General features: G+C 41.9%; 1 protein-coding gene across 1 annotated transcript; it reads left to right on the top strand.

Moving 5' to 3' along the window:
- The first annotated feature begins 410 nt into the window (after window positions 1-410).
- Window positions 411-2,331, top strand: LOC133777771 (uncharacterized). The gene is made up of 3 exons (XM_062217505.1): window positions 411-1,401; window positions 1,507-2,024; window positions 2,113-2,331. Exons 1-3 carry the CDS (start codon window positions 580-582, stop codon window positions 2,252-2,254), a joined length of 1,482 nt encoding a protein of 493 aa, XP_062073489.1. The 5' UTR covers window positions 411-579; the 3' UTR covers window positions 2,255-2,331.
- Window positions 2,332-24,861: the final 22,530 nt, after the last annotated feature.

Raw genomic sequence — 24,861 nt, forward strand, 5'->3', positions numbered from 1 at the left:
GCTTAATCAAGGAGTACTTTAATGATGAAGAAACAGTGAAGTTAATGCATTTGGAGGCTGCTTTAAAAAACTGCACTGTAGTTGAAGATGCCTACAAGTTGGGCCTATGTTTCTTTGTTGAGGGGGTTTTACTTGCACGAGAGGGCAAGTTAAATGTCTGGATAGATTCCCTGAAGATGGTGGAGGACACTGAGTACTTCTTTACTTACCCATGGGGGAAGGTGTCTTTTAACAAGCTTATGGATTCATGTAAGAAAGACATGCATCATCAGAAAAGGAACTATGAGAAGAAAAAGGAAGTTAAGGGGAAACAGAAAGAAGCAAAATACAGTTTGTATGGTTATGTCCCTGCATTGCAGTATTGGGCATATGAAGCCATCCAGCAGTTTGCACGTGAGTTTGGTATTAACCATGGAAACCAGTTTCCGAGGATGCTTAGTTGGTCGAGCAATAAGGAGCGTCCTATTTCGAAGGCCGACCTTGCACCGATGTTCAAGAAGACGAGTGTAAGTTCTGCTATATTATGTCAAAATAGAGTATTCTTTGGTGGTTTCAAACTGACTTAATGCTTTGTATTTGATGCAGTTGATTATGTTGTCCATGTTGAAGCCCCGGCCTTCGGAGATAGATTATTATAGCGCTCTGACGGAGGGTGATGCTCCCTTGTATCCCAGGTTGGGCCAAGAAGAAGAGGTAGAAACTCCCACTGATTTTGAGAAGGTGGCGAAGATAGCTGCTGAGGTTGCGAAGGCAGCAAATATTTTTGTTGATGGCCCTGATGATGAGGATACCCCAGTCCCCATCGACCCCACACCCTCGGCCCCAGCCCCATCGGTACACCCCAGTCCTGATCAACCTGATTTACGGGAGGTGTTGGAGAGGTTGGAGCGAGTCGAGAGTCGTCAGGATACCATCCTAGAGAACCAGGCGGTCATCATGGATGCTGTCAATAAGATCTTGACATTCGTACAAGATCTTCCAAATGATTCTGATTCTGATTCCGACTCACTTGACCTCCCAGATGATTTTGTCTCACATGACATAGGCACTCCTCCCCCGATAGTACTCACAGCAAATCCTGAGACCCCAGGTGTTGCTATTATAGAACCTGGGGATGTTGCTGGTGTAGAGTTTCAATTGGCCAAGAGGAAAAGACGCAAACCTAAGAAATTTGAAGACTACACCGACCCAACCAAAAAGAAAGCTCGTTTGGATGCGATTGATGACGTGCCATTAGTCCTCGACCCTCTAAAGAAGCCACTTGCTACACAGTACAGAACGGTCGGCAAGTGGTTGCTTGGAGATATTCCGAACAAGACGAAGAGGGATGTCCAATCTGGTGTGTATGGTCCGAGTTGGTTTCTGACGATGAAGACACCACAGTTTTGGATCGATGATGGGGTAAGTAATTTTATTAAATTTATTAATATTTGTTATCTAGTATAAGCAGTGGGTTCAATAAGGGTTTCGATAGGCTGATTAATTACTTTCCAATCATTTTTGCAGCATATTGATGCGGCCATGCATATGCTACGTAGGCGTCGACAGTTCTATCCCGGGGCGTATCGGCAAGATGGTGTTGTGATGAATATTATGTTCTCACAAGTGGTACCGGCCCGTTATGATGCATATCAGAATGCCAAGGAAGCGGATAAGAAAAGGTTTTTGTGGGATTCAGATGTGATATCAATGATTACGGGAATTGACAATCAATTTCTGGCATCGTGGAAGGGAGTAGACACTGTATATTGGTGCCAGAACTACCTTCAAGCGCATTGGTTTGCAGTTGAAGCCTCCATTTCTACTTGGACTCTGAATGTTTATGATTCGGATGTGACCGTGATAAGTGATAAACAACTGCAATCTTTTATGAAGTCATGGTCTACTTTGTTCCCATCGTTGTTATTGCAGTCACAACTTTTCAAGGACGACCCTAGGTTGACGATTCCACCTGGAGCTAAAAGATGCAAAGAGTTCAATGTGCACCGCATGCCAGTTGATTCAGTACCCCAAACCAAAGTCAGGTAAACAAAAGTCTAGTTTTTATTCAAGTTTTTTAAATTAAATTCCATGTTGATTTTGTTACTAATGCAATTTATGTTTTGGTTACAGTGGAGATTGTGGTGTGTACGCCATCAAGCACATCGAACACTTATTGGGTAGGCTACCACTTGACACGATTTGCGATGACAACATGGAGTTGTTCAGAAACAAATGGACAGTTGACTTATGGTATCAGAATGTTAGACATTGAACATTCTCATGTTATATTTATTTGCTTAAAATGTAGATTTTTAAGAAATTTTTTTGAGTCGAGTATCTTTTTATTAACGACAATTAACAACCAAAATTCATTAACGACAATAAAAAAAGAAAACGAAAAATAACCTTCAACTTCAAGTTTAAATAAAATACAACAAAAAATAAACTCAAAGCCGAGCTTTGCATGAGGATTTGTTGTGGCCACGACCACCACATCTACTACACTTACGCATTGTAACTGGTTTTTCCCCGCCTGATGGCCAACGATTTGTCCTTGGTCTTCCTAGCTTTGGTTTTTTTGGGCGACCAACTTGTTGTTTCTCTATGGGTACACCAACTACCATATTCTTAATGTCATCTGGAAGTATCCAGTCATCCTCGTTCCCAGTTGGGTAAATGGTTTCTTTGTACGAATTCCTCCATGACTCAATGGTGTAAAACGGTGAACACAAAGAGTAAAGGTTCACTCCACGCTCTATAGCTGCTGCAGCTGCATGGGGACAAGGTGTGCCTATGAGCTGGAATACCCCACATGAGCATGATTTCGTCATCAAATTCACCTCAGCATCACTGTCTGCACCAGTTACATGAAACTCGAATTGACCAAGGGCATAGACATTCATGAACCTTCCTTTGTCAGCATTGTTCGATACATCTGCCTCCATCAGGGTGGATAATTTGGTGGTAGTCTTCTCTGTCACACTACGTCGTTCAGAAAACCAAGACTGTAGTGTGAACCGAATGAATTCTAAAAAAATTGTAACTGGAAAGGTTCTTGCATCCTTGGTCTTGTTGTTGAAGCTTTCAGCGTAGTTGCTAGTCATTATATTGTATCGTTTTCCAGGAAAGAAAGGACGAGACCACTTATCGAAACCAATTCCCTCCAAATAGGCAGCTATAGGAGGATCCATTCGCTTAATATTTTCATAATGCTTTAGAAATTTCGTCTTCTTCCATGCATAGGCTGCTGCCCACATCTCACTGTGACAGTGATCAGTCTTGAACTTGGCTTTCACATTCATACTGATGTGATGGTAGCATGCGCCGTGGTAGGCATCAGGAAAGACAACCTCTAGAGCATGAATAATACTCGCATGCCTATCTGACACGAAAGCCAAGTCATCAACGTCCCCAATGGCTTCCTTCAACTTCGTCATGAAATATTTCCACGAGTTGTGGTTCTCACTATCCACCAACCCGAAGGCAATTGGATATAAATGACTATTCGCATCCAAAGCAACGGCACATAGCATGTGGCCACCGTACTTATTCTTCAAGAACGTGCCATCCACACATATCACAGGACGACAAAATCTGAATCCTCTCCTACAAACTCCAAGGGCAAAGAAGCAATATAGGAAACGACCATCTTCAGTGACAAAATCAGTAATTGTACCTGGATTCTTTTGCTGCAACATGTGCAAGTAGGATGGCAACTTGCAATACGAATCCTCATATGTCCCCCTAACATACGTAAGTGCCTTCTCTCTACATCTCCATGCCTTTTCATAACTCATATCAATACCAAATTTTTTCTTCATATCCTCCTTTATGTTGTTTGCCATGTAACTGGTCCCATCAACTGCATATTTGTTCTTTATGAGGTGTCCAACGACCCACGGTGCAGCTTGACGATGACCTTTTTGTCGCACTTCTAGTGAGCATGTGTGTACGCTCTTGTATACCGTGATCTCAAACATGGGGGACATTGGTTGTTTTTTCCCTCTCAATCTCCAACAACAGTCAGGATCTTTGCATGTGATATACCACACGTCAGTACCAGACTTTTTCACCATATACTCAAAGCTATTCTTCATTGCAAATAGAGCAGCTTTGGTTTTTAAATCATTCTTGTCCTCAAAAGTCTTCCCAACATATATTTCTCTCATTGGTCCACCAGATGATGAGGAATGGGTTTTAGCAGATGCCTCAATATCTTCTTTTGTAAACATTGGGGCACTCCATCTGGTGTGATCTTCTCTTGATACAATTGTCTCCCTCCACCCAGTGTTATCTTCTGTCCTAGCAGGTTGATTACTGCTTCGAGCAGGTGCTCGGCGTCCTTGAGTTGGGAGAGGTGCCTGTGCAAGAGGCAGTCCTGACTCTTCTTCTACTTGTTGGGCTTGGGAAATGTTTAACTCCTCATTTGAAACATCTGCACTATAATACGAGTCATCCTCGGAACCATCATCATTATCTTCAAAGCAATTACCAACTGGATCATCATTCACATAGGGATCGTACTCATATGCCTCAAGCACACCTGTGGGACCTCCTTGTGGTATATCAAGCTGAATAGTAGCCATCGGATCAGTAACTGGAACAAAAGTGCCCACCTCGCTAAGATGCTTGTAACTGCTACCTGCAGGAGATGGATCGATACTAGTCGTGTCTTTTTTGTTCACACTAGGAGAAGGATCTGATATGACATTCTTCTTAAGTGGAGTCACACATAAGACTACCCGTTCATTCAAGCTTATTCCTAAGAATACACGAACTTGACGATCATTCTTCAATTGAACCGGTGCAAATGGTTGCTCGCCGCATACGTATGGCACCTCGAGTTTCAATTCATACACCTCTCTATCCACCTGAAATGTCTCGTGCAGTATGTCAAGTAGTTGCAAGTAAGTGACATCATTCTCTACTGGTATCACTTCACCTTCAGCATCCTTAAATTACCATTTCCTACCATGCATTTCCCAAACACCGTTGTAAGAAACAAATACGTAAACAGTAGAACCTGAAATAAAAAAACACAAACACAAATGGTATTTTAATGATGTTGAAAAACATGACCATCGAGCTTGCATCGAGTAGCTACCGAGTAACCATCAAGCACAACATGCAACGTAAACAAATATGTGCAATCGAGCTTGCATCGAGCAGGCATCGAGCATCTATCGAGCATGCATGAAAAGTGAGAATGCACATTACCATCGAGTACCCATCGAGTACCCATCGAGTACAACATGCAACGTAAAAAATGATGTACCATCGAGCTTGCATCGAGCAGGCATCGAGCATTTATCGAGCATGCATGAAAAAGTGAGAATGCACATTACCATCGAGTACCCATCGAGTAGGTATCGAGTACCCATCGAGTACAACATGCAACGTAAAAAATGATGTGCCATCGAGCTTGCATCGAGCAGGAATCGAGCATTTATCGAGCATGCATGAAAAAGTGAGAATGAACATTACCATCGAGTACCCATCGAGTAGGTATCGAGTACCCATCGAGCAGAACATGCAACGCTAAAATTGGTGTGTCATCGAGCCTGCATCGAGCAGGCATAGAGCATCTATCGAGCATGCATGAAAAAATGAGAATGAACATTACCATCGAGTACCCATCGAGTAGGTATCGAGTACCCATCGAGCAGAACATGCAACGCTAAAATTGGTGTGTCATCGAGCCTGCATCGAGCAGGCATCGAGCACAACACTAACCCAGAAAATTCCCAGAAAACGCAGATCGACAAAAAACTAGAAAAAACCCAAAAAAATGTACAAATATTGCTCAGATCTATACGAAATGCTCAAAAAGTTTAAAGGAAACATCACTAATCCAAGTATTTAAGAAAAAATTGCTTACCCATTAAATTTTTCTCCAAGATTTCTCAACCCTTACTTTAGTCTACAAATGGCTTTCTTAGTGGCGGTCCCAAGCTCTACCGTGGTGCTCTTAGTGGTGGTGTGAGGTGAGGTGAGGTGAGTGAGAGTGAGGAAGAAACAAGAAGAAGGAAGAGATGAGGAAGGAAGAGAGGGGGAGGGAAGAGATGAGATAGTTGTTTTTAGGGGTATTTTGGGTACTAGCAAAAAATTTGGCATTATTTTGTAATGTTAAAAATGCCTAGCATTATTTTGTATTACACCATGCTATTAAGCATAAAAAGTCAAATTTCCCTTTACAAAGGACATAATAACATTAATAATAAATTGATAGTTAAAAAAATCTATGATTATTATTATTATTATCTTTATTGTTTTTATGTTGTTTGTTTTCTTTTCTTTCTTGCAGGTGGTGAGGGGGAAGAGAGCAGCTGCTGAAAGGACTGAGGCCGACACGTCATGTGTCTGGCAGGGGGCAGGTACGGACGAATGGAAAAGTGCCACTTGGCGCACGTGCAGGCTAGCTGGAAGAGGTAGGGGCGGGTCGGTTGGCAAAGCAGGCGCTGGTCTGGGCTGGGCGTAGCAGGCGGGTGGCAACAGCTGGGTTGGACGCGTGGCGGGTGGAAGTAGCGCCACCTGGCAAGCTGGAGAGAGGCAGGAGCTGGATGGGCCTGGGCTTGTACTTGGGCCTTTTCTTTCCAAAAATATCATATTTTCTTTCTTGTTTTTCAGATTTGACTCTTTTATTTTCTCTTCATTTTAAAGTACCAAAATACATTTTATTTCCAAAAAAATAACATAAATTAAATTAAAATCAAATATTTTCAATATAAAAATATATCATATAAAATTCATGAAAATATTAATTAAAACTTAATTTATTTTAACATTTAATACCAATAAAATGGCATTTTCAACCACTAATCACAACCCCTAACTAGCTTATTGTTAGCCCCTAGCAATTCAAGCGGATAAAAATGTTACCGAGATGAAATAGTGACTCAAATTATGCAAAATCATTGAACAAAAAGGTTAAGCGAGAATTTATAAAATGTTATTTTAAACTATCAAAGTTGCAATTCAAGAGTTTTGTGTGTGTGTGCATCAAACCATATCGTTATTTCAAAAATTTATAAAACAAACAACTTTGAAAAATCACTAAAGACTAAAGTCCCAACTCCAAATCCTCACAAAAGTATTGAAATATTTTTACGGGAGATGGTTGACACTATTGAAGTCGAAAATTTATCAATTAACGCTAAAAAATAGATGTTATCGTTTTAGAACAAGCAATGTTAACGAATATTGATCAAAAGATAGGCTAATCAATTAATTGGAATCAAAATGACATAAAAACCTTCGAGATTTTACAAAATGATGCTAAGAGCCAAAATAAAGAACAAAACAAAAATAAATAAATAAAATACACAAATTTTTTTTCTTTTTCTTTTTGATGACATAAATTAAAAACAAATGTAGTAATGTTGATTTTTTTTATAACAAAACTACAAAATGAAAAGAAATGAAAATATTGCTATTGTTCTTTTTTTTTTCTTTTTTCTTCATTCATTTTTTTTATATATTTCTTATTTTTATAATTTTTTTTTAACAAGAGACAACATAAAAATAAGAAAAATACAATAAATAAAAGGAAAATTACAATAAAATACAACAAAGTCACTTTAAAACAAAAATTATCCCTCTAGTAAATGTCATGTTTTAAATTCCAAAAAATTAATTTTACCAACTCAATTGATCAATATAACTTTTCAAAGTTGTTTTCTCATTCTCACAACTCAAAAAAAAAAAAAAAAGCTGTAAACTTTAGTATTTTTCTCAACTCAATGGGTTAACAACTTTCTTTTCACATGTTTTGTTGTGCATTAAATTACTCTAAATTACTTCAATATATTTCAACGCATGAATATGCTCACTGCCCCCAACTTTAAATGAGACATTGTCCTCAATGTCTAACGTTATGTACATTGTGGGAGCAAATGAGAAAATGATAACTAACAAACAACAACAAAACCCCAAAAAGTAAAATTTGCAACATAAAATAAAGACACAAATTAAAATACAACACACTAAAAGGAAAGATAAAATATAATCAGTCTTTGGTAGACAAAATCATCGCTATCAGGTAAGTCCACCAACTACATGTTTGCGTACTATCCTGTATCACAAATACATTTTCTTTTATCCCGCGTCTCAAAAATAGAAGCGTTAGTAACATTTTCAGGATAAAGAAAATGTTCAGTTTCAAAATCGTGGAGGAACTTGTGTGAATGTTTCATTGCGAATATTTTTATGATTTCCTCAATGATTAGGTTTATCACATCAGTATGATAGCTCTTATTTTCCTTTGGAGTGTTTGGATGAATTTCTGTATGGGAAAGAGTTTACTCCAAATTGTAATGACATCATCCTCATCGGGGTTGGAACTAGGAGTAGCGGATGGTGTTATGGTCTCAGGTTGGGATGGGTATCGACTTAAATTATTTGACATAACAACGGTGGTTGAGTTCTAGTTTCCCTAAAATATTCCACAAGTTGCTTATTGAACTCTTTTTGCACCTCTATAAATGTGTGTGAAGTGTCCTCTAAGGAATTCCTATCAGTCCAGACATTATATTGAGGTTCATGGGGGATGTTAGGAAAATTTGCTCAAAATTCATGTGAGATGGTGCATGGTAGTTGTACTCAAACTTCCAACTAAAATCTATGGGGTTGTTCCAGGTAGGATTATGATTCCTATGGTCGACTCTTTCAGAGTCACAATAACGTTCATCATAATCTACCTCGGGAGCCTCGTAACTTTCTCTATACAACTTTGTTTCTAAGACCTCAAGTTTGTGGTACTCTCTTACACTAAGTTTGTATGCACCCCTAAAACGATTAGTACCCTCAGTAGCACTAGAATTATGATTGTGTCCGAATGAAGAATAATACATTGGAAATAAAGCTCGAAACATTTCTTTTCTTCTTCATTCATTTTTTTAGATGAAAAAAATCAATAATATAACATAAATTTAAAAAACAATACTGGAATAAACTAAAATAAAATAAAAGACTAAAAAAATAATGATAATCTTAAGAAATTGTTTTTAATGAGGACGATTAGATAAAATCAAAACATCAGAGCATACTTTGAGTTTCAAGAGATTTTATTTATTTATTTTTGAAAGACAATGTTACATCCAAATTTCGAGCTATGTTAAATATGACCTCGAAAGTTGGATTCGCAAGTAAGTGGACTCATAAGGTTGGAAACATGCTCCAGGATTGAATGTCAAGCCTGTAGGACATAGACGACCTCGAGTATGGTGACCTCGAAGTATTCATGATCTCGAAAGATAGCTCCGGGGACGCTCTCATCTTCAGGGACGACCTCGGATCAGGGGTCCCGAGCTCGACGCACATACGATCTCGAAAGCCATGTGGCCTCGGGAGATGTTTCTAGCTCGATAAATGATGGGAAACCTGGGAAGCTAAAGTCTTAGAGATACGCGATAACCACCTTGAATATCTACAAGTGTTATAAATACGAGATGTAATCCTCATTTATTATTGTAAATCCCCTAGAATCGTGGGATATTATTTGGTCAGTTATACGTCTCCTGGTCTTCAGGGGACGTTTCCTTTTATATCTGATTATAGGCATTTAAAGCCATTTATTTTATTTATACAAAAAGAGTAACTACCCAAAATATGTGGGATAGTATTCTTCGATCTTCGCTATAAATAGAGAGGCCATGCACCATTGTAAAGGACCAAAATTCTGAACCTTGAGAGAAAACTCTGAAGAATTCATGCTTAAGGAATTTTCAGAGATAATCTTGAGTTTAATAACAGAGATTCGTGGACTAGGCAGATTTAACTGCTGAACCACGTAAAAATCGTATGTTTATATTGTTTTATTTCAATTGGCCATTATCAGTTATTGTTTATGTGCTCTTCTTTCACTGTTTGACGAAAAACGGCGTCAACAGTTTGGTGCTTTCATTGAGAGCCTTAAGCATTCATCCCTGAGAAAATCATGGCCACAAACAATCAGAACACCCCTGAGGAAAATTACCCAAGATGTCCTGGAAAACAACCAATGGAGAACCCGGATGCTGAAGAGAGAAGTGGGTCCTCTGATTCCCGGGGACCACCTCCTCCACCAAGAGATGAGGATATGTACTACAATCCTGAGCGGTACGTTCCTATTGTGGAGCTTGAAAACCGACAACTGAAGCAGCTGTTGGCAGAAGCCAACAAACGGAATGAGGAGTTGACAAGGATAGCCGCAGAGGCGCAGGTGGCTCAGCCCCCGCTTCCGCGCGAAAACCAAGTCCCTCCTCCAAGGGACGTACATGTTCCTCCCTGGAGGCCCCGCGGGCGTCCGCGAAAGGATGCTGCCACAAGGAGGCCGACTCAACCTTCGGCACCAGCAGAGCCATCCGCTCCACCTAGGCCCCAGAGGAATACTCGAGCTCGGGTCCCGCCTAACCTGCCTGTGGAAGTGCCTACAGGAGCTGAGAACAACCGAACCCCTGCAGAGGCTCGGACTCAGATACCTGGAAGCGCACCGAATTCAACTGACCCATCTCGGGCAAATTCTGGACCCTCTAGGCCATGACAAGGGTGGCAGCCACCATCGCCTATACGGTTCCCTCCGTCACCCATAAGATATCCTTCGCCCCCACACAGAAACGCTCAACCTGTTTGAGACCAGGATCAAGGGCGTGCGGGGGAAAGACAAGGAAACAGGGAGACTTTCCAGGAGCGGAGAGGCACTCCATCTGAGAGAAGTCAGACGTCTCGGTCTCGCACTGCGGAGACGAGGCGACGTGGAAAGAATCCATCGCGAAATAACCGAGCAATGAGTTTCACCAGTGATGAGTCCGGAGAGACCAGGTCCATCAGTAAACACGACCAAGGTCGTAAGAATACTGGAAGTCGCAAGAGTCGTCCTGACCTGCGAAATCATCTGAATCAGAGTCGGGGGAATGGAGATCAAACAAATCCGGACCTGAGGGATCGCTTGAATAAGCGTAGAGATCCCTTACGAAGACGCGAGCCTGGAATCACTATCAATGACAGTCAATTTCAGACAGCACCTCCTACTGACCCAGTCCAAGAAAGAATCGATCAGCTCGAAAGAGCCTTTAGGCTTTTAAAGAATGAACGAGGAAATGGTCGATATGAGGACTCTGATGAGGAGCTCGAGCCGTTTGCTCCCCATATTTCTAACACTCAATTCCCTCAAGGTTTTCGGATTCCTCACGTCCCTACGTTTGAAGGAAAGATCGACCCATGTAGTCACCTAAGCACGTTCAACACTATCATGAGAGCCAGTAATGTGGGTTACGAGCTCAGGTGCATGTTGTTTCCAACATCATTGGCAGGACCTGCCAAAAGTTGGTTCGAAAAGTATAAGAGACACTCAATAACCTCATGGGAGCAGTTGTCTAAAGACTTTAAGAAGCAGTTCAGAGCAATGGTAGGGGTCAGACCAGAGGCGTCCACCTTAACTAACGTCCGGCAGCAACCGGGCGAAACATTGAAGAGTTACTTAACAAGGTTCAATCTGGAAGTAGCCCGAGCTCGGGATGTGGATGACAGTGGACACCTCATGGCTATCCGAGCTGGCGTATTACCGGGAAGTGCCCTTTGGGACGACATGCAAGGGAAACCGGCAAGGTCAATAACCGAGTTTAACAGACGAGCGCAGATGTTTGTCAATGTAGAGGAAGCGAGGTTGACACTCAAAGCGACCTCCCAGTCCGAAACTACAACGATAAACATCAACTCTGCCTCCACCTCGGCGGACCCAGCGGCACCAAAGCCTACCTCGGAGAACCCCTCCAAGAGGAAAAAGAACGAAGGAAGTAACCCTGAAGCTGAGGGAGGAAAGAAAAAGAAAGGGGAGAGGTATTTCTCCGTGTATAAGGTATACACCGAGCTCAATGAGTCTCAGGAGAACATATATCTGGATAATGAGAACCAGGTCCCCTTTAGGCGCCCTGACCCAATGAGAAATCAAAAATCCAAGAGGGATTCCAGTAAATATTGTCGGTTCCACAGAGACACCGGACATACAACCGATGAATGTCGACAACTGAAGGACGAGATCGAAGGGTTGATCTCGAGAGGTTACTTCCGGCATTATGTCAAAAACCAAAGTACTAGTCAGGCGGCTGCGAGCCAGAGAGTAGTCGCGCCTCCGACCACGCAGAACAATAACTCCCGAGCTCGGGAAGAGGACAGGCCCCCGCCGATTGATGGAGAGGATGTAATAACCATCTCGGGAGGGCCTCACCTCGCATGAGGGGGCAGGAATGCCCAAAAGAGGTATGTTAACAAGTTGAAGACAGGGGACGGGTCTCCTTATGAACTCGAACCTAGGGCACCAAAAAGCCAGAGGATTGAAACACAGCCAATAACATTCACCGAGGAAGACGCCTCTCATGTTCAGTTCCCTCATCATGATCCGCTGGTCATTACTCTTCAGTTGGCCAATAAAAGGGTTCACCGAGTTCTCATAGATAATGGGAGCTCAGTCAACATCCTTTACAAAGCAACCCTAGAGAAGATGGGACTCTCCCTTCGCGGCTTGAAAGCGTGTGCAACTACTTTGTACGGCTTTTCAGGAGAAGGAACTGCCTGTATGGGATCCATTAAGCTCCCCATGACCTTAGGAGACTATCTAGTCTCGGTGACCAAGATAATGGAGTTCGTGGTAGTAGACTTACCATCCGCCTACAATGTGTTGCTCGGTAGACCCGTCCTGGTCGGGCTGGGGGCAGTTTCATCGGTACGGCATCTAGCCCTTAAGTTCCCGACCCCCAGTGGAGTCGGGACATTAAAAGGAGACCAGTTGGCAGGGAGAGAATGCTATAGCATCTCCTTGAGAGGAAAGAAACAAACAAACGCTCAAGCACTCGTTATCATACAAAACAAAGACGGAACAGTTTTAGAAATTGACGAGGAGATTGATCCGAGGATTGAGGAGAAAGCTGACCTCGAACCTTTGGAGGAGCTCGAAGAAATTCAGCTCGAAGAAGTTGATACCTCAAAGAAAGTGAAGGTCGGAAAACACCTCCAAGATGAGGCAAAATAACAATTAATTTGCTTTCTGAAGAAAAACCAAGATGTCTTCGCGTGGTCGCACTCAGACATGGTAGGAATAAGCCCGAATGTAGCAAGCCACGCTCTAAACATAGACAAAAGCTTTCCCCCAAAGCAACAAAAGCAAAGACAGCTGGACGAAAATAGAAAGAAAGCACTGAAGGAAGAGGTTGACAGGTTAAAGGCGAACCACTTCATTAGGAACGCCTTTTACCCTGACTGGGTAGCCAATCCAGTTTTGGTCCCGAAGCCCAATGGGACGTGGCGAGCCTGTATTAACTACTCAGATCTCAACAAAGCTTGCCCAAAAGACTGTTTTCCGTTACCAAGGATTGACCAGCTCGTAGACGCCACGGCAGGGCATGGCCTGATGTCGTTCATGGATGTCTATTCTGGATATAACCAGATTCCCATGCATGCCCCTGACCAAGAACATACGAGCTTCATCACAGATAAAGGGCTATATTGCTATAATGTCATGCCATTCGGGCTCAAGAATGCTGGAGCCACATACCAGCGGCTCGTAAACATGATGTTTTCAGAGCAAATAGGGAACAACATGGAGGTTTATGTTGATGACATGCTTGTGAAGTCTCAACTCAACAAGAACCATGTTGATGACCTCGAAGAGTGCTTCGGCATGCTCAGGAAGTATAACATGAAGCTAAATCCTCAGAAGTGCACTTTTGGGGTATCTTCAGGGAAATTTCTGGGCTTTATTGTGAACTCCCGTGGAATCGAGGCTAACCCCGACAAGATCAAGGCCCTGATTGACATGCCCTCATCTTGAAGGCACAAGGATGTCCAAAGTCTGACTGGTAGGATGGCGGCCCTAAGCAGATTCATCTCGTAGTCTACAGATCGTGGTCTTCCATTTTTCAACTTACTGAGAGGAGGTAAGAAGTTTGAATGGACAGAGGAATGCGAGCTGGCCTTTCAGGAGCTCAAAAAGCACCTTGCGGAACCACCCATCCTGTCAAAACCTGAAACGGGGGAAATAATGTACCTATACCTTTCAACTACCGAACACGCGATAAGTGCAGTGCTCGTCTGAGAAGAAGAAAGGGTGCAAAGACCCGTTTACTACATCAGTAAAAGATTACTGGGGGCAGAGTCAAGATTCCACTGATGGAGAAACTCGCGCTCAGCCTGATTCATTCATCCCGTAAGCTCCGCCCCTACTTTTAGGCACATCCCATCCATGTGTTGACTGATCAACCACTTAGACAAGTCCTATCTAAACCAGAGGCTTCAGGTCGACTCCTTAAATGGGCTGTTGAGCTCGGACAGTTTGAGATCACCTACCACCCAAGATCGACCATTAAGGCACAGGCATTGGTGGACTTTATAGTGGAATGTACGGGTATAGCCGACGACGAGGTAATAACCACGGCCCACGAGCTGTGGAAACTTTACGTCGACGGCTCATCAAATGAAAATGGAGGAAGCAGGGGCAGGGATCATTTTGGTTACCCCAGCAGGAAGCAGATTTCATTCTGCCCTAAGATTTGGCTTTAAAGCATCGAATAATGAGGCCGAATACGAGGCTTTACTCGCGGGACTTCGTATAGCTAAGGAGCTCAAAGCTAAAGCTATACATTGCTACAGTGACTCCCAGCTAGTGGTCAATCAAATCTTGGGTGAATACCAGGCTCGCGGAGCGAAAATGGCAGCTTATTTGGAGAAGGCAAAATCAGCGTTAGAGTGTTTCGAATTCTATACAATCGAACAGGTTCCCCACGAGCAGAATTCAAATGCAGATGCCTTAGCTCGGCTCGCTATGTCCGCTGAAAATGAAGAGCTGAATGTTGTACCCATAGAACACCTATTAGCGCCTAGCATTAATGAGCCAGAAGAGGAAGATGTGTGTATGATCGAAACAGAGCCGACCTGGATGACCCCGATAATTGATTATCTCGAAAATGGAGTTCTTCCAAAAGATCGGAACCAAGCTCGAAAGTTGATGTATCAGCTTCCCCGTTACACAATCTTGGATGGAAGGCTGTACCGAAGGGGATATTCCATGCCGTTACTCAGGTGCGTAACCCCTCCCGAAGCTAAGAAAATCATTGAAGAAATTCATGAAGGGTTCTGCGGAGATCACACTGGGGGGCACAGCCTGTCCAAGAAGATCATACGCCAGGGATATTTCTGGCCAACCATTAAAGCGGATTCTTTCGAGTATGTGAGGAAGTGCGACAAATGCCAGAGATTCGCCACGATACCTTGAGCCCCACCATCCGAGCTGACCATGTTGACATCCCCATGGCCTTTCGCGGTATGGGGCATCGACCTCATAGGCTCTCTCCCGACTGGCAAAGGCGGAGTGAAATATGCTGTAGTCGTCGTGGATTACTTCACAAAATGGATGGAGGCTGAACCATTGGCAACTATAACTTCAAAGAAAATCCTTGATTTCGTTGTAAAGAGCATCGTGTGCCGATACGGAGTGCCGAGGAAGATCGTATCCGACAACGGAACTCAGTTCGATTGCGACCTATTCACCAATTTTTGTGAAAAGAACGGTATAATAAAGAGTTTTTCATCAGTGGCCCACCCTCAAGCGAATGGCCAGGTCGAAGCTGTGAACAAAACTCTCAAGAGTTCTCTAAAGAAAAAATTGGAGGAAGCGAAGGGACGGTGGCCCGAAGAATTGCCCCAAGTCCTTTGGGGATACAGGACAACGGCTCGAACCTCGACAGGACATACCCCGTTCTCTCTAGCATACGGCTGCGAGGCAATGTTGCCCATAGAAGTCAAAATCCCAACGATCCGAACTCAGATTTACGACCAAAGTTCGAACCATACTCAGCTCGAGGAAACCTTAGACTTGATTGAAGAAAAAAGAGAAGAGGCCCAGCTGAGAAACGCTGCCTACCAGCAACGAACTACCAGATATTTCAACAAGAGGGTTCGAGATCAAAAATTCGGAATGGGAGATCTGGTGTTAAGACGCGTATTCTTGGCTACTCGAGATCCAGCAGTTGGAGTGCTCGGGCCGAACTGGGAAGGACCATACCAGATAGAGTCAGTCATCCGACCTGGTGTGTACAAACTTGCTAGATTGGACGGGAGCCTAGTACCTTTAGCATGGAATTGCGAACACCTTAGACCTTACTATCAGTAGTGTAGGAAAAGTGTTGCCTATAACCATGAGTTTCTATTTGTATTAGCTTGTTTGTTTTTGAATGTCGTCAAATAAAAGATCCATTTCGTTCAAATATGTCATTTCTTTTTATTTTTGCAATCTCTCTTAATTTAATAACCTATGGTCACACTCATAGGATATTAAGGGGGCATCATTGGTACATATACCATCAGCTTAAAAAATAAAATAACATATACAAAAAAAAAATATAAAGTATTTGGATGTAACCAAATACGCGAGCCTAGATAGTTCGAATATAACCGAATTATCACAAATATATAAAGTACTTGGATATAACCAAATACGCGAGCTGAGATAGTTCGGACATAACCGAATTATAAAAAACCGAAAACGTTTGGAGTTAACCAGATGTGCAAACTTAACAGGTATGGAACAAACCAGCCAAAAAAGAAAAAAAAAATTATTAATCAATTGATGGTAAGTAGGAACCTAAACCTACTTCGAAATTGAGGCTGGAATATCTTAAAGAAAATAGTTTCGAACTCTTAACCTTGGAGCAAAAACCGAGGATGAGAAAAAGTGACTAAGCAAAAAAGATATAACCAAACCATCCACATTACATACCATATAAGTACTTTTGGGTTCATGGTTGAAGTAATATCCGACTTTGAAAAATAACGAGGTCGGAAGCGGATAATTTGAACAAACTGTGCATGAATGCATTGAGCTTCGAACCTAAATCCACAATATGTTTGTATGAATAAATAAACATAACTGATTCATCAATATAAAATGTGCCAAATATTTCGAGCCAAGAAATGTAAAGCATATATAAGTAATATTTAAAAAAATTGTATCAGCCTCGAGGGCATAAAATAAAATAATTACAGAAATAAGGGGACGCAGCCCTAATAAATGGTTTCCCCGAGATCAGAGTCGAGGAAGAGAAGTCTCCTTGGCCTTCTCAGCACCTGCAGCACCGGATTCCTCAGGACGAATAGCATGGCTATCTTCCTGGGCTCCCTCCGAAACGGCGTCCCGAGCAGTTTTTTCCTTCTCGAGCTGATCAGCCTTCTCCTTCTCGAGCTGCTCAGCCTCTTCCTTCTCGAGCCGAGCATTCCACCTTTCAAGAAGCGGCGCCTCGTGAGGACCTAAGAAGCTGGTGTCCAGATCTTCATTGTAGTCCCACATTCGGTACATGGCCGATTCAACCACTTGTTCTTTCTTCTCTTTGTACTCAGCAAGGAGACGAGCCTTTGCATCCTCCATGATGTCAAAGGTATCAGCCTTTTCCTCTTCAATCTTCTTGTTGGTCTCCTGGAGCTGGGTGATCTCCTTCTTATGCTCCTCGAGCTCAGTCTTCAGCTTCCCGAGCTCGGTGGCCATGTCCTCACGTTCCTTGGCTCCTGCCTCAAGCTTCGCATTCGCTGCCTTCAGATCATCACATGCTTTGAGCTGGAGATCCTTTGCCTCCTGAGCATGAGATTTGCTCGAGTGGATCTCATTGTTCAGCTTATAGTTGAGCTGGGCAGTAAAAGCAAGAGCCTGAAAAAGGAAGAAACCACCATTAGCTCCAGGTCAGTGTGATTATAAGCAGAAAAGGAAGGACTATAGAAGGATACTCACCGCGGCAGTATGCTCGATACTCTTCTCGTAGAGAAAAGTGCAGTCTCGGGTGTCATTTAAGCACTGCCATTGGGGAGCTTCGAGACTGCCATAGCTCTGGCTGATTCGGGACATAACATCCGAGACCAGCATAGATCCATGGGACCCAGCGGCATTGTCAACCACATATGCATCCATGTGGGTGGAGACTGATAGCTTCTGTGCTCGAAAAGCAGAAGACCTTCTAGAAGGCGGACCTAAGGATGACTGAACCGCCACGGGGGGTTGGGACTCAGCCATAGCGGAGGGACCGACCAGCGAGGTCGGCACCACTGCCGAGGCGACGACCTGCGAGGACGGTGCCGTTGTGGAAGCACCGGCCTGGGAAGTCGCCGCAGCGATGGAGCTCGAGACCGGCCGAGCAGGAGGATGGGTTTTCTTGGACCTCTTGGGGCCCTTGCCCAGCCGGTCGATCTTCTGCGCCCCCGCTCTGAGGCGCTTGCTCCTCTTGGCGCCGGCGCCATCGATGATGTTGTCGAGGTCGGAGTCCATCTTGCCTGCACAAGTGACAAAACAGAGTGAGCCAATAAAAGAGAAGCATACAAGTTGTTTCAGTGTCACATACATATAAAGTGATGATAGAAGAAACCTAACTGGAACTCTCCCCCGAGCTCGGGCTTGGGGACCATGAAATTCCCCCGTCTTCAGAGGAGGCGAGGGGAGTGCCTTCCCTATATGTAGGTGATAACCTCGAGAGGTCCCTATAATCATTGGTCCCGTACTGAACAGCTATCCCGTTCCACACCTCGTCCATGGTATACATGGTGTCGTATTTACCGAGCCCACTATCAAACCTATGGACACAGTCATCTACCCAACTCCATAGGTAGAAGTGGTATCTATCCTGTGGGCATGAGACTAACCTATTGGGCCTGTGTTTTAGTAAGGTGGGGGACCACATTCTCGAGGTAGGGAGGACTTTACCTTCATCCGAATCCGAGCTCGAGGCTTCATCATTAGCCTCATTCCCGGACAGCGGACTCCTCGGGCGAACTGGAAGTGGCGGCCTCGTTTCTCTCCTCGGAGGAAGGGCGCCTGTGGGCAGTGGCACCTGCTCCCAGTGTTCGTATTTTTTATTGGACCAGTCAAAGGTGGACTGGCCCTCCCCCAAAAGTCCACACTTTTGGAGCTTATCCTCGTGTAGAAGATATAAGAGGGACCTCCTGCCATGTGGGAGTTGGAGCAGGGTCTCTCTATGCTCCTTCATTGTATCATCAGGAGTGGGACGCTGAAAATTGGCTGAAAGACAACATATTTCTACTAAGTACGGATCTAAGAGCTAAAGTCACGAGCACAGGAATAAAGATAACAAGAATACTTACGAATCCACCTGAACGAATAGTGTCGAGACGGGGACAGACCGTCTGTCCAGAAGAAGGCCCTTTTGAAATCGGGCGGATGATTGGGAAGATCTTCAAAGACCTTCTTCTCCTTGGGATAGCTCGAGAGGTAATAAAAGCCATCCCCTCCCCGAGCTCGGGAGGGATTACTTTTCAAACAAAAGAGATACAAGATCTCTTGAGGCAAAGGTCCTTTCCACCCCATCTCGTGGTATAAGGACCTCAGGGCAGACAGTACCCTGTAAGAGTTGGTGTTGAGTTGGAACGGGGCCAACCCAATGAAATCCGTGAAGTCCTTGAAAAAAGACTTCAAGGGTAACAGAGCTCCTGCCCTCATGTGTTCCTGGCTCCAGGCCGTGTATTTCACACTGGCGTCGCGGCCCCCAGGGGCGAAGCAGCTTCATTCATGGTCGACCGGAGGTCGACACTTCAAGGAGCCTGACAGGCTAAGGCCGTGGAAAGCCAGGATGTCAGTTATCTGACTAGTTGTGGTAACCGAGCTCCAGTAGTGCTCGGCCTCAAATATCTCTCTCCTCGGCTGCGAGGAAGAAGGTTCCCCCATTAGTAAAAATTTGAGCTCTCCCGGAGGGAACGCGACAGTAACCTTTAATGCAGGATCGAGAGGAATCGGCCTAGGTCCTGAATTGGATTCCGGGTAGAGGGCCTCCCGAAGAACTCTCCTCTTCTCCTCTATGACCTCGTCTATCTGGCGGCGGAAGTGAGCTCGAATGTCCTCTTGCTCGCGCGCAAGCTCGTATTCTCTTATCCGACGTTGATTCCGGGCGAACAACGATTCTGGGCTCGGAGATTTTGGCTCGTAAGGGATTGCCAGAAACGACCCCCACCGTCTTTCCAGATTCTGTGACATCTAGCGAGAAAGAAAAAAATGGTGAGGGCCATGCATGCAAGAGTTTCGAGCTCGAAGTTACGAGCTCGGGGGTTTGAGAGCAACACAAGCTATATATTAAGACCCTTATTGAAGAGTCAGGGCGTGCGTCCCACAAAAAAGAAAGGAGCGTGGATAATTTTTTGAAAATCCCGAAAATTAAGGGAAAAGAAAGTGGCGGTTAACCAGGAAAGGTAGCCTTGGGTTTCGTGCATTTATCAAGGCCCATATTTTTTACCCGAAAACTTAGCGTACAAGAAACGTCGCCTAAAAATTTCAAAACCCAGACAATTGGAGCCTCGCTCAAATATGAAAACTGGGTATAAGCCAGTGATGAAAATCCAGTATGGAAGTCTAAAAAGCATAAGAGCCTATCGGATCAAAACCTCCTATCATATTATGCTAAGGATGTAAACTAGTATATACACATACACAGCAAGAACAGTTTGAATAAAAACTGACAAAATGGGAAACAAAGATTGCATACTTACACAATAATGGCGATTGCAGAGAGATTGTCGATTGAAGAAGAGGTTGCAAATAAGAACTCACGGACTCGAACAGACCGGGGTTTCTTTGTTTCTTTGGCTGAGAAAACATGCACAGAATAGAAACTTTATAAAGAGGTCTCTGGTTTCGTTTTTCTTCTTTTATTGCTTTTGGTGAACGAAGGTAAAAATGAAGATGAAGAATGGGGTCTCGTATATATAGATGGAAAAAGGGGGATTAATCTGGGGCGTTGAATGAAATCCTTGCTAGATCGGACGGATGGGAATCAATGACAAGATGGCGCCGAAAAGGTGGCAGACGGATGATCGTGGGCATGTTTCCAAGGTACTCAAGTACCAAAAATGAGCAATACCCAGCTGACACGTGTCCATTCTCAAAAGTGTGGCGATACAGTTCTCAAAGAAAGTAGTTCAAAAGTTTCCTTCTCTTAGCATTCAAACAAATACTTTTGAGGGGGCAAGATGTTACACCCACATTTCGAGCTATGTTAAATATGACCTCGAAAGTTGGATTCGCAAGTAAGTGGACTCATAAGGTTGGAAACATGCTCCAGGATTGAATGTCGAGCCTGCAGGACATAGAAGACCTCGAGTATGGTGACCTCGAAGTATTCATGATCTCGAAAGATAGCTCCGGGGACGCTCTCATCTTCAGGGACGACCTTGGATCAGGGGTCCCGAGCTCGACGCACATACGATCTCAAAAGCCATGTGGCCTCGGGAGATGTTTCTAGCTCGATAGATGTTGGGAAACCTGGGAAGCTAATGTCTTAGAGATACGCGATAACCACCTTGAATATCTACAAGTGTTATAAATACGAGATGTAATCCTCATTTATTATTGTAAATCCCCTAGAATCGTGGGATATTATTTGGTCAGTTATACGTCTCCTGGTCTTCAGGGGACGTTTCCTTTTATATCTGATTATTGGCATTTAAAGCCATTTATTTTATTTATACAAAAAGAGTAACTACCCAAAATATGTGGGATAGTATTCTTCGATCTTCTCTATAAATAGAGAGGCCATGCACCATTGTAAAGGACCGAAATTCTGAACCTTGAGAGAAAACTCTGAAGAATTCATGCTTAAGGAATTTTCAGAGATAATCTTGAGTTTAATAACAGAGACTCGTGGACTAGGCAGATTTAACTGCTGAACCACGTAAAAATCGTGTGTTTATATTGTTTTATTTCAATTGGCCATTATCAGTTATTGTTTATGTGCTCTTCTTTCACTGTTTGACGAAAAACGGCGTCAACAGACAATATCAAGAAATCTTTCCAGATGAGGAAAATCAGGTAAACTAAACCTCAAAGGATACTTTGAGTATGTAAAGCGCACCCTAATTCTATTAATATATAAAAACATCGCTCAACTCACAAGTATTAGTAAAATATCATTTTTAAGGAAAAGCTCAGTGGAGCCTTGATAAACTAGCAAACTGGGTCCAATAGTTTAAAAATAAAACAATGTGTTTTTATGCAATATTCAGAAATGAAATAAAGTGGTAAGTCTCACTTACGTAATAGAAATAAAAAAAAACATCATAACATAAGTTCTTTTATTCTTGGCGCACAACTTGATCGTTATTCGTTCATTGGACACCCCGCGCCATACATACTTAAACGGCAGAAATCCCCACATCACTACACGTGACAAGGAGAAACCCTATAGTTTACCTGAAAGGGGAAAAGTAAGGGGGTGAGCTAAAAGCCCAGTAAAGAAGTACAACAAACACAACAAAATCAAAGAAAACGCAAGAATGACATATTATTCATACTCATAAGCATAATCATGGTCATACATCTCAATCGCACATCATAATCATACTCTTTGTGATCATGGCCCCCTATTGTCCATGTCACTTCTTGAGGTAACCAGTGAAAAACCTTAACTGGTAAGGCCTCCTCTATGAGGTAAACAGGATCTCAGGTCCTTTAATAACCTCGGCGTGTCCGCCTTTTGAGTTACGTCATATCCTTAGTAACTCATTTGTTGCGTCGCGTTCAGCACGCTATCAACATTTTTCTTTTCATTCACCATACAAGCACATGTGTCACAGTTAATATCAGAAACATAGAAAATACACTTTCCATAGCACTTGACTTGTCATAACATATCAAAACATAGAATTTACACTTTTCATAGCACTTGACTTATCACAACATATGCTTTCCATAACACTTTTTTTCTTGCAACATAATAAGACATACCTTTCATAGCATAATACATAGAAAATTCTAACTAACTTCCTTACCTCAGGTCCAAGCAAAAGTAAAGTGCGAATACATCACAACGAGCTTATAATCATAATCAAGCGCTCGTCTTTAAAATCATGTAAGAATACACATGCCCAACATACATACCCCACGTGTGCATGTGTCATGCACACGTGGCACAAGTTGCACCACAATTATAAACATACAACAATTCCACATAAAATCATAAAAGAATAATTCTAATTCTATTGAACAATCCTCGTTGGTTACAAAATAAGAACCATGTATTTGATTAATTGGTACATATTTGCACGTAAAAATGAACTTGCATATAACATGCATACGTAGGAGTGTTCTTAAAATTAACGCTTAAAGTTGATAAATTCCACATGCTCATTTCATTATCTTTTTCTCAAAAATTCAGCAAGCATAAATAATTTGCCCCCTTAGTAAATACTACATTATTCCTTTAAATCACTCATTTTGTCATTCATAAATTTTATTACAAAAAATTAATTTATTAAAATAATTTCTTAGCTTTGATTTGTATAAATAATAATCTCATTTATTATTTAATAAAATTTTAGAAGAATGTGACAAAATTTTGTAGTTACTTATAATTACTAAATGAATTTCTCGATCACCTTTAGAAAAGTAGTTTTACTTATCATAAAAAAACTACATCATTATATGATAACTCTACAAAATAGAGTTATTTTACCATATTTTTTATGTTAATTTGTTGCTTAGTCTTTGAGTTTTTAAGTAATTTTGAATTTATTAGTCTTATTGTAATTTTTTAGATTTTTATATGATTTTATAGATATTTTATTATAATATGTTGTAGTTTAATTATTTAAAATTAGTGTTGTTAGGTTAAAAATTTAAAATGTGATTTTATTGAACTTAATTGCCAAAGTAATTTAAATTTTAATTAATATTTTCATGAACTTAATATGATTTATTTTATAATTGAAAATATTTGATTATAATTTAATGTTTATTTATTTTGTAGGATGTGCTTTGCATTTTTTTTTGTATGCTTGAAAATAAAGAAGAGAAGAGAAAAGAAAAGTGGTATTTTTGAGAAATTAAAAAGGAACCCCAGCCAGCCCTACTACTCCAAGCCCAGGCCCGCCTCTTCCTAGCTGTCTCCCGTGGGCCCGTCAGAGCTCCAACCGCACCTGCCCAGCTCCTCTCTCAGCCAGCCCACGCCAGAAGCCCAACCACCTGCCAGCTGCCTCCTCCCAGCCTCTTGGGCCGCCTGCAATCATTGGGCCTGTGCCACCTGCCAGCACCCCTAGTAGCCTCCTAAGCCGTCTGCCAGCCCAAGCAAACAAAAGAAGAATGGTATCTTGAGCCCAACAATGTACCTTTGTCCCCTATGTATAGAAATGTCATTTTTTTTTACCCAACTTATCTACACATTTTCACTACAAAATTCATCATAACACTCTAAAATTTACCCCTACTTTCCATATTTACTTTATTTAATTAATCTAATCAATTTAATTAATTTAAGTTGATTATTTTAATGCTCTCATTTTGGCTATAAATATGCAATTTCAAGACCATTTTAGGGAGCTTAATTTTTGGGTAACCATCATCTTTTCTACCATTTATCTCTACCATCATCTTTTCAAGAGCATTTTCAAGTATGTATTTTATTTATTTTGTAATTTCTATTTTAGTTATGTGCTTCTAATCTTTTTCATAAGAGTATTAAGATCATGATGAAGTAACTTGTAACTAGATAATATTTATGTTGTATGTTGATTTCCCTTGTAATGCAACAAAGTTTTATGGATTTTTCTTCTTCATATATGTCTTTCATCTTTAATATCTCATATTTTGGATTGTTAGATAATGTTGCACTTTGTTCTTCATTTTGCAAAACATAATATTCTTTGTGTAAGATGTGTCATTAGATTGTACACATCCAATGCTTAGAACAAAAATATTATGTTTTGCCTTATAAATAATGTTATTTGATTTTTTGTTGTTTCATTAGGTGATTCACATTAAATACTTTGAAATTATATTTTTTTGAAAAGTGAAGAAAAATGATATCTTTTTAGAAATAATTTGTGCTTAAAATTATAAATCTATTTGGAAAATGATAGTTTGACTTATTTTAA

Source organism: Humulus lupulus, chromosome 5, assembly GCF_963169125.1.
Source record: "Humulus lupulus chromosome 5, drHumLupu1.1, whole genome shotgun sequence".
In the NCBI taxonomy this organism is placed as follows: Eukaryota; Viridiplantae; Streptophyta; class Magnoliopsida; order Rosales; family Cannabaceae; genus Humulus; species Humulus lupulus.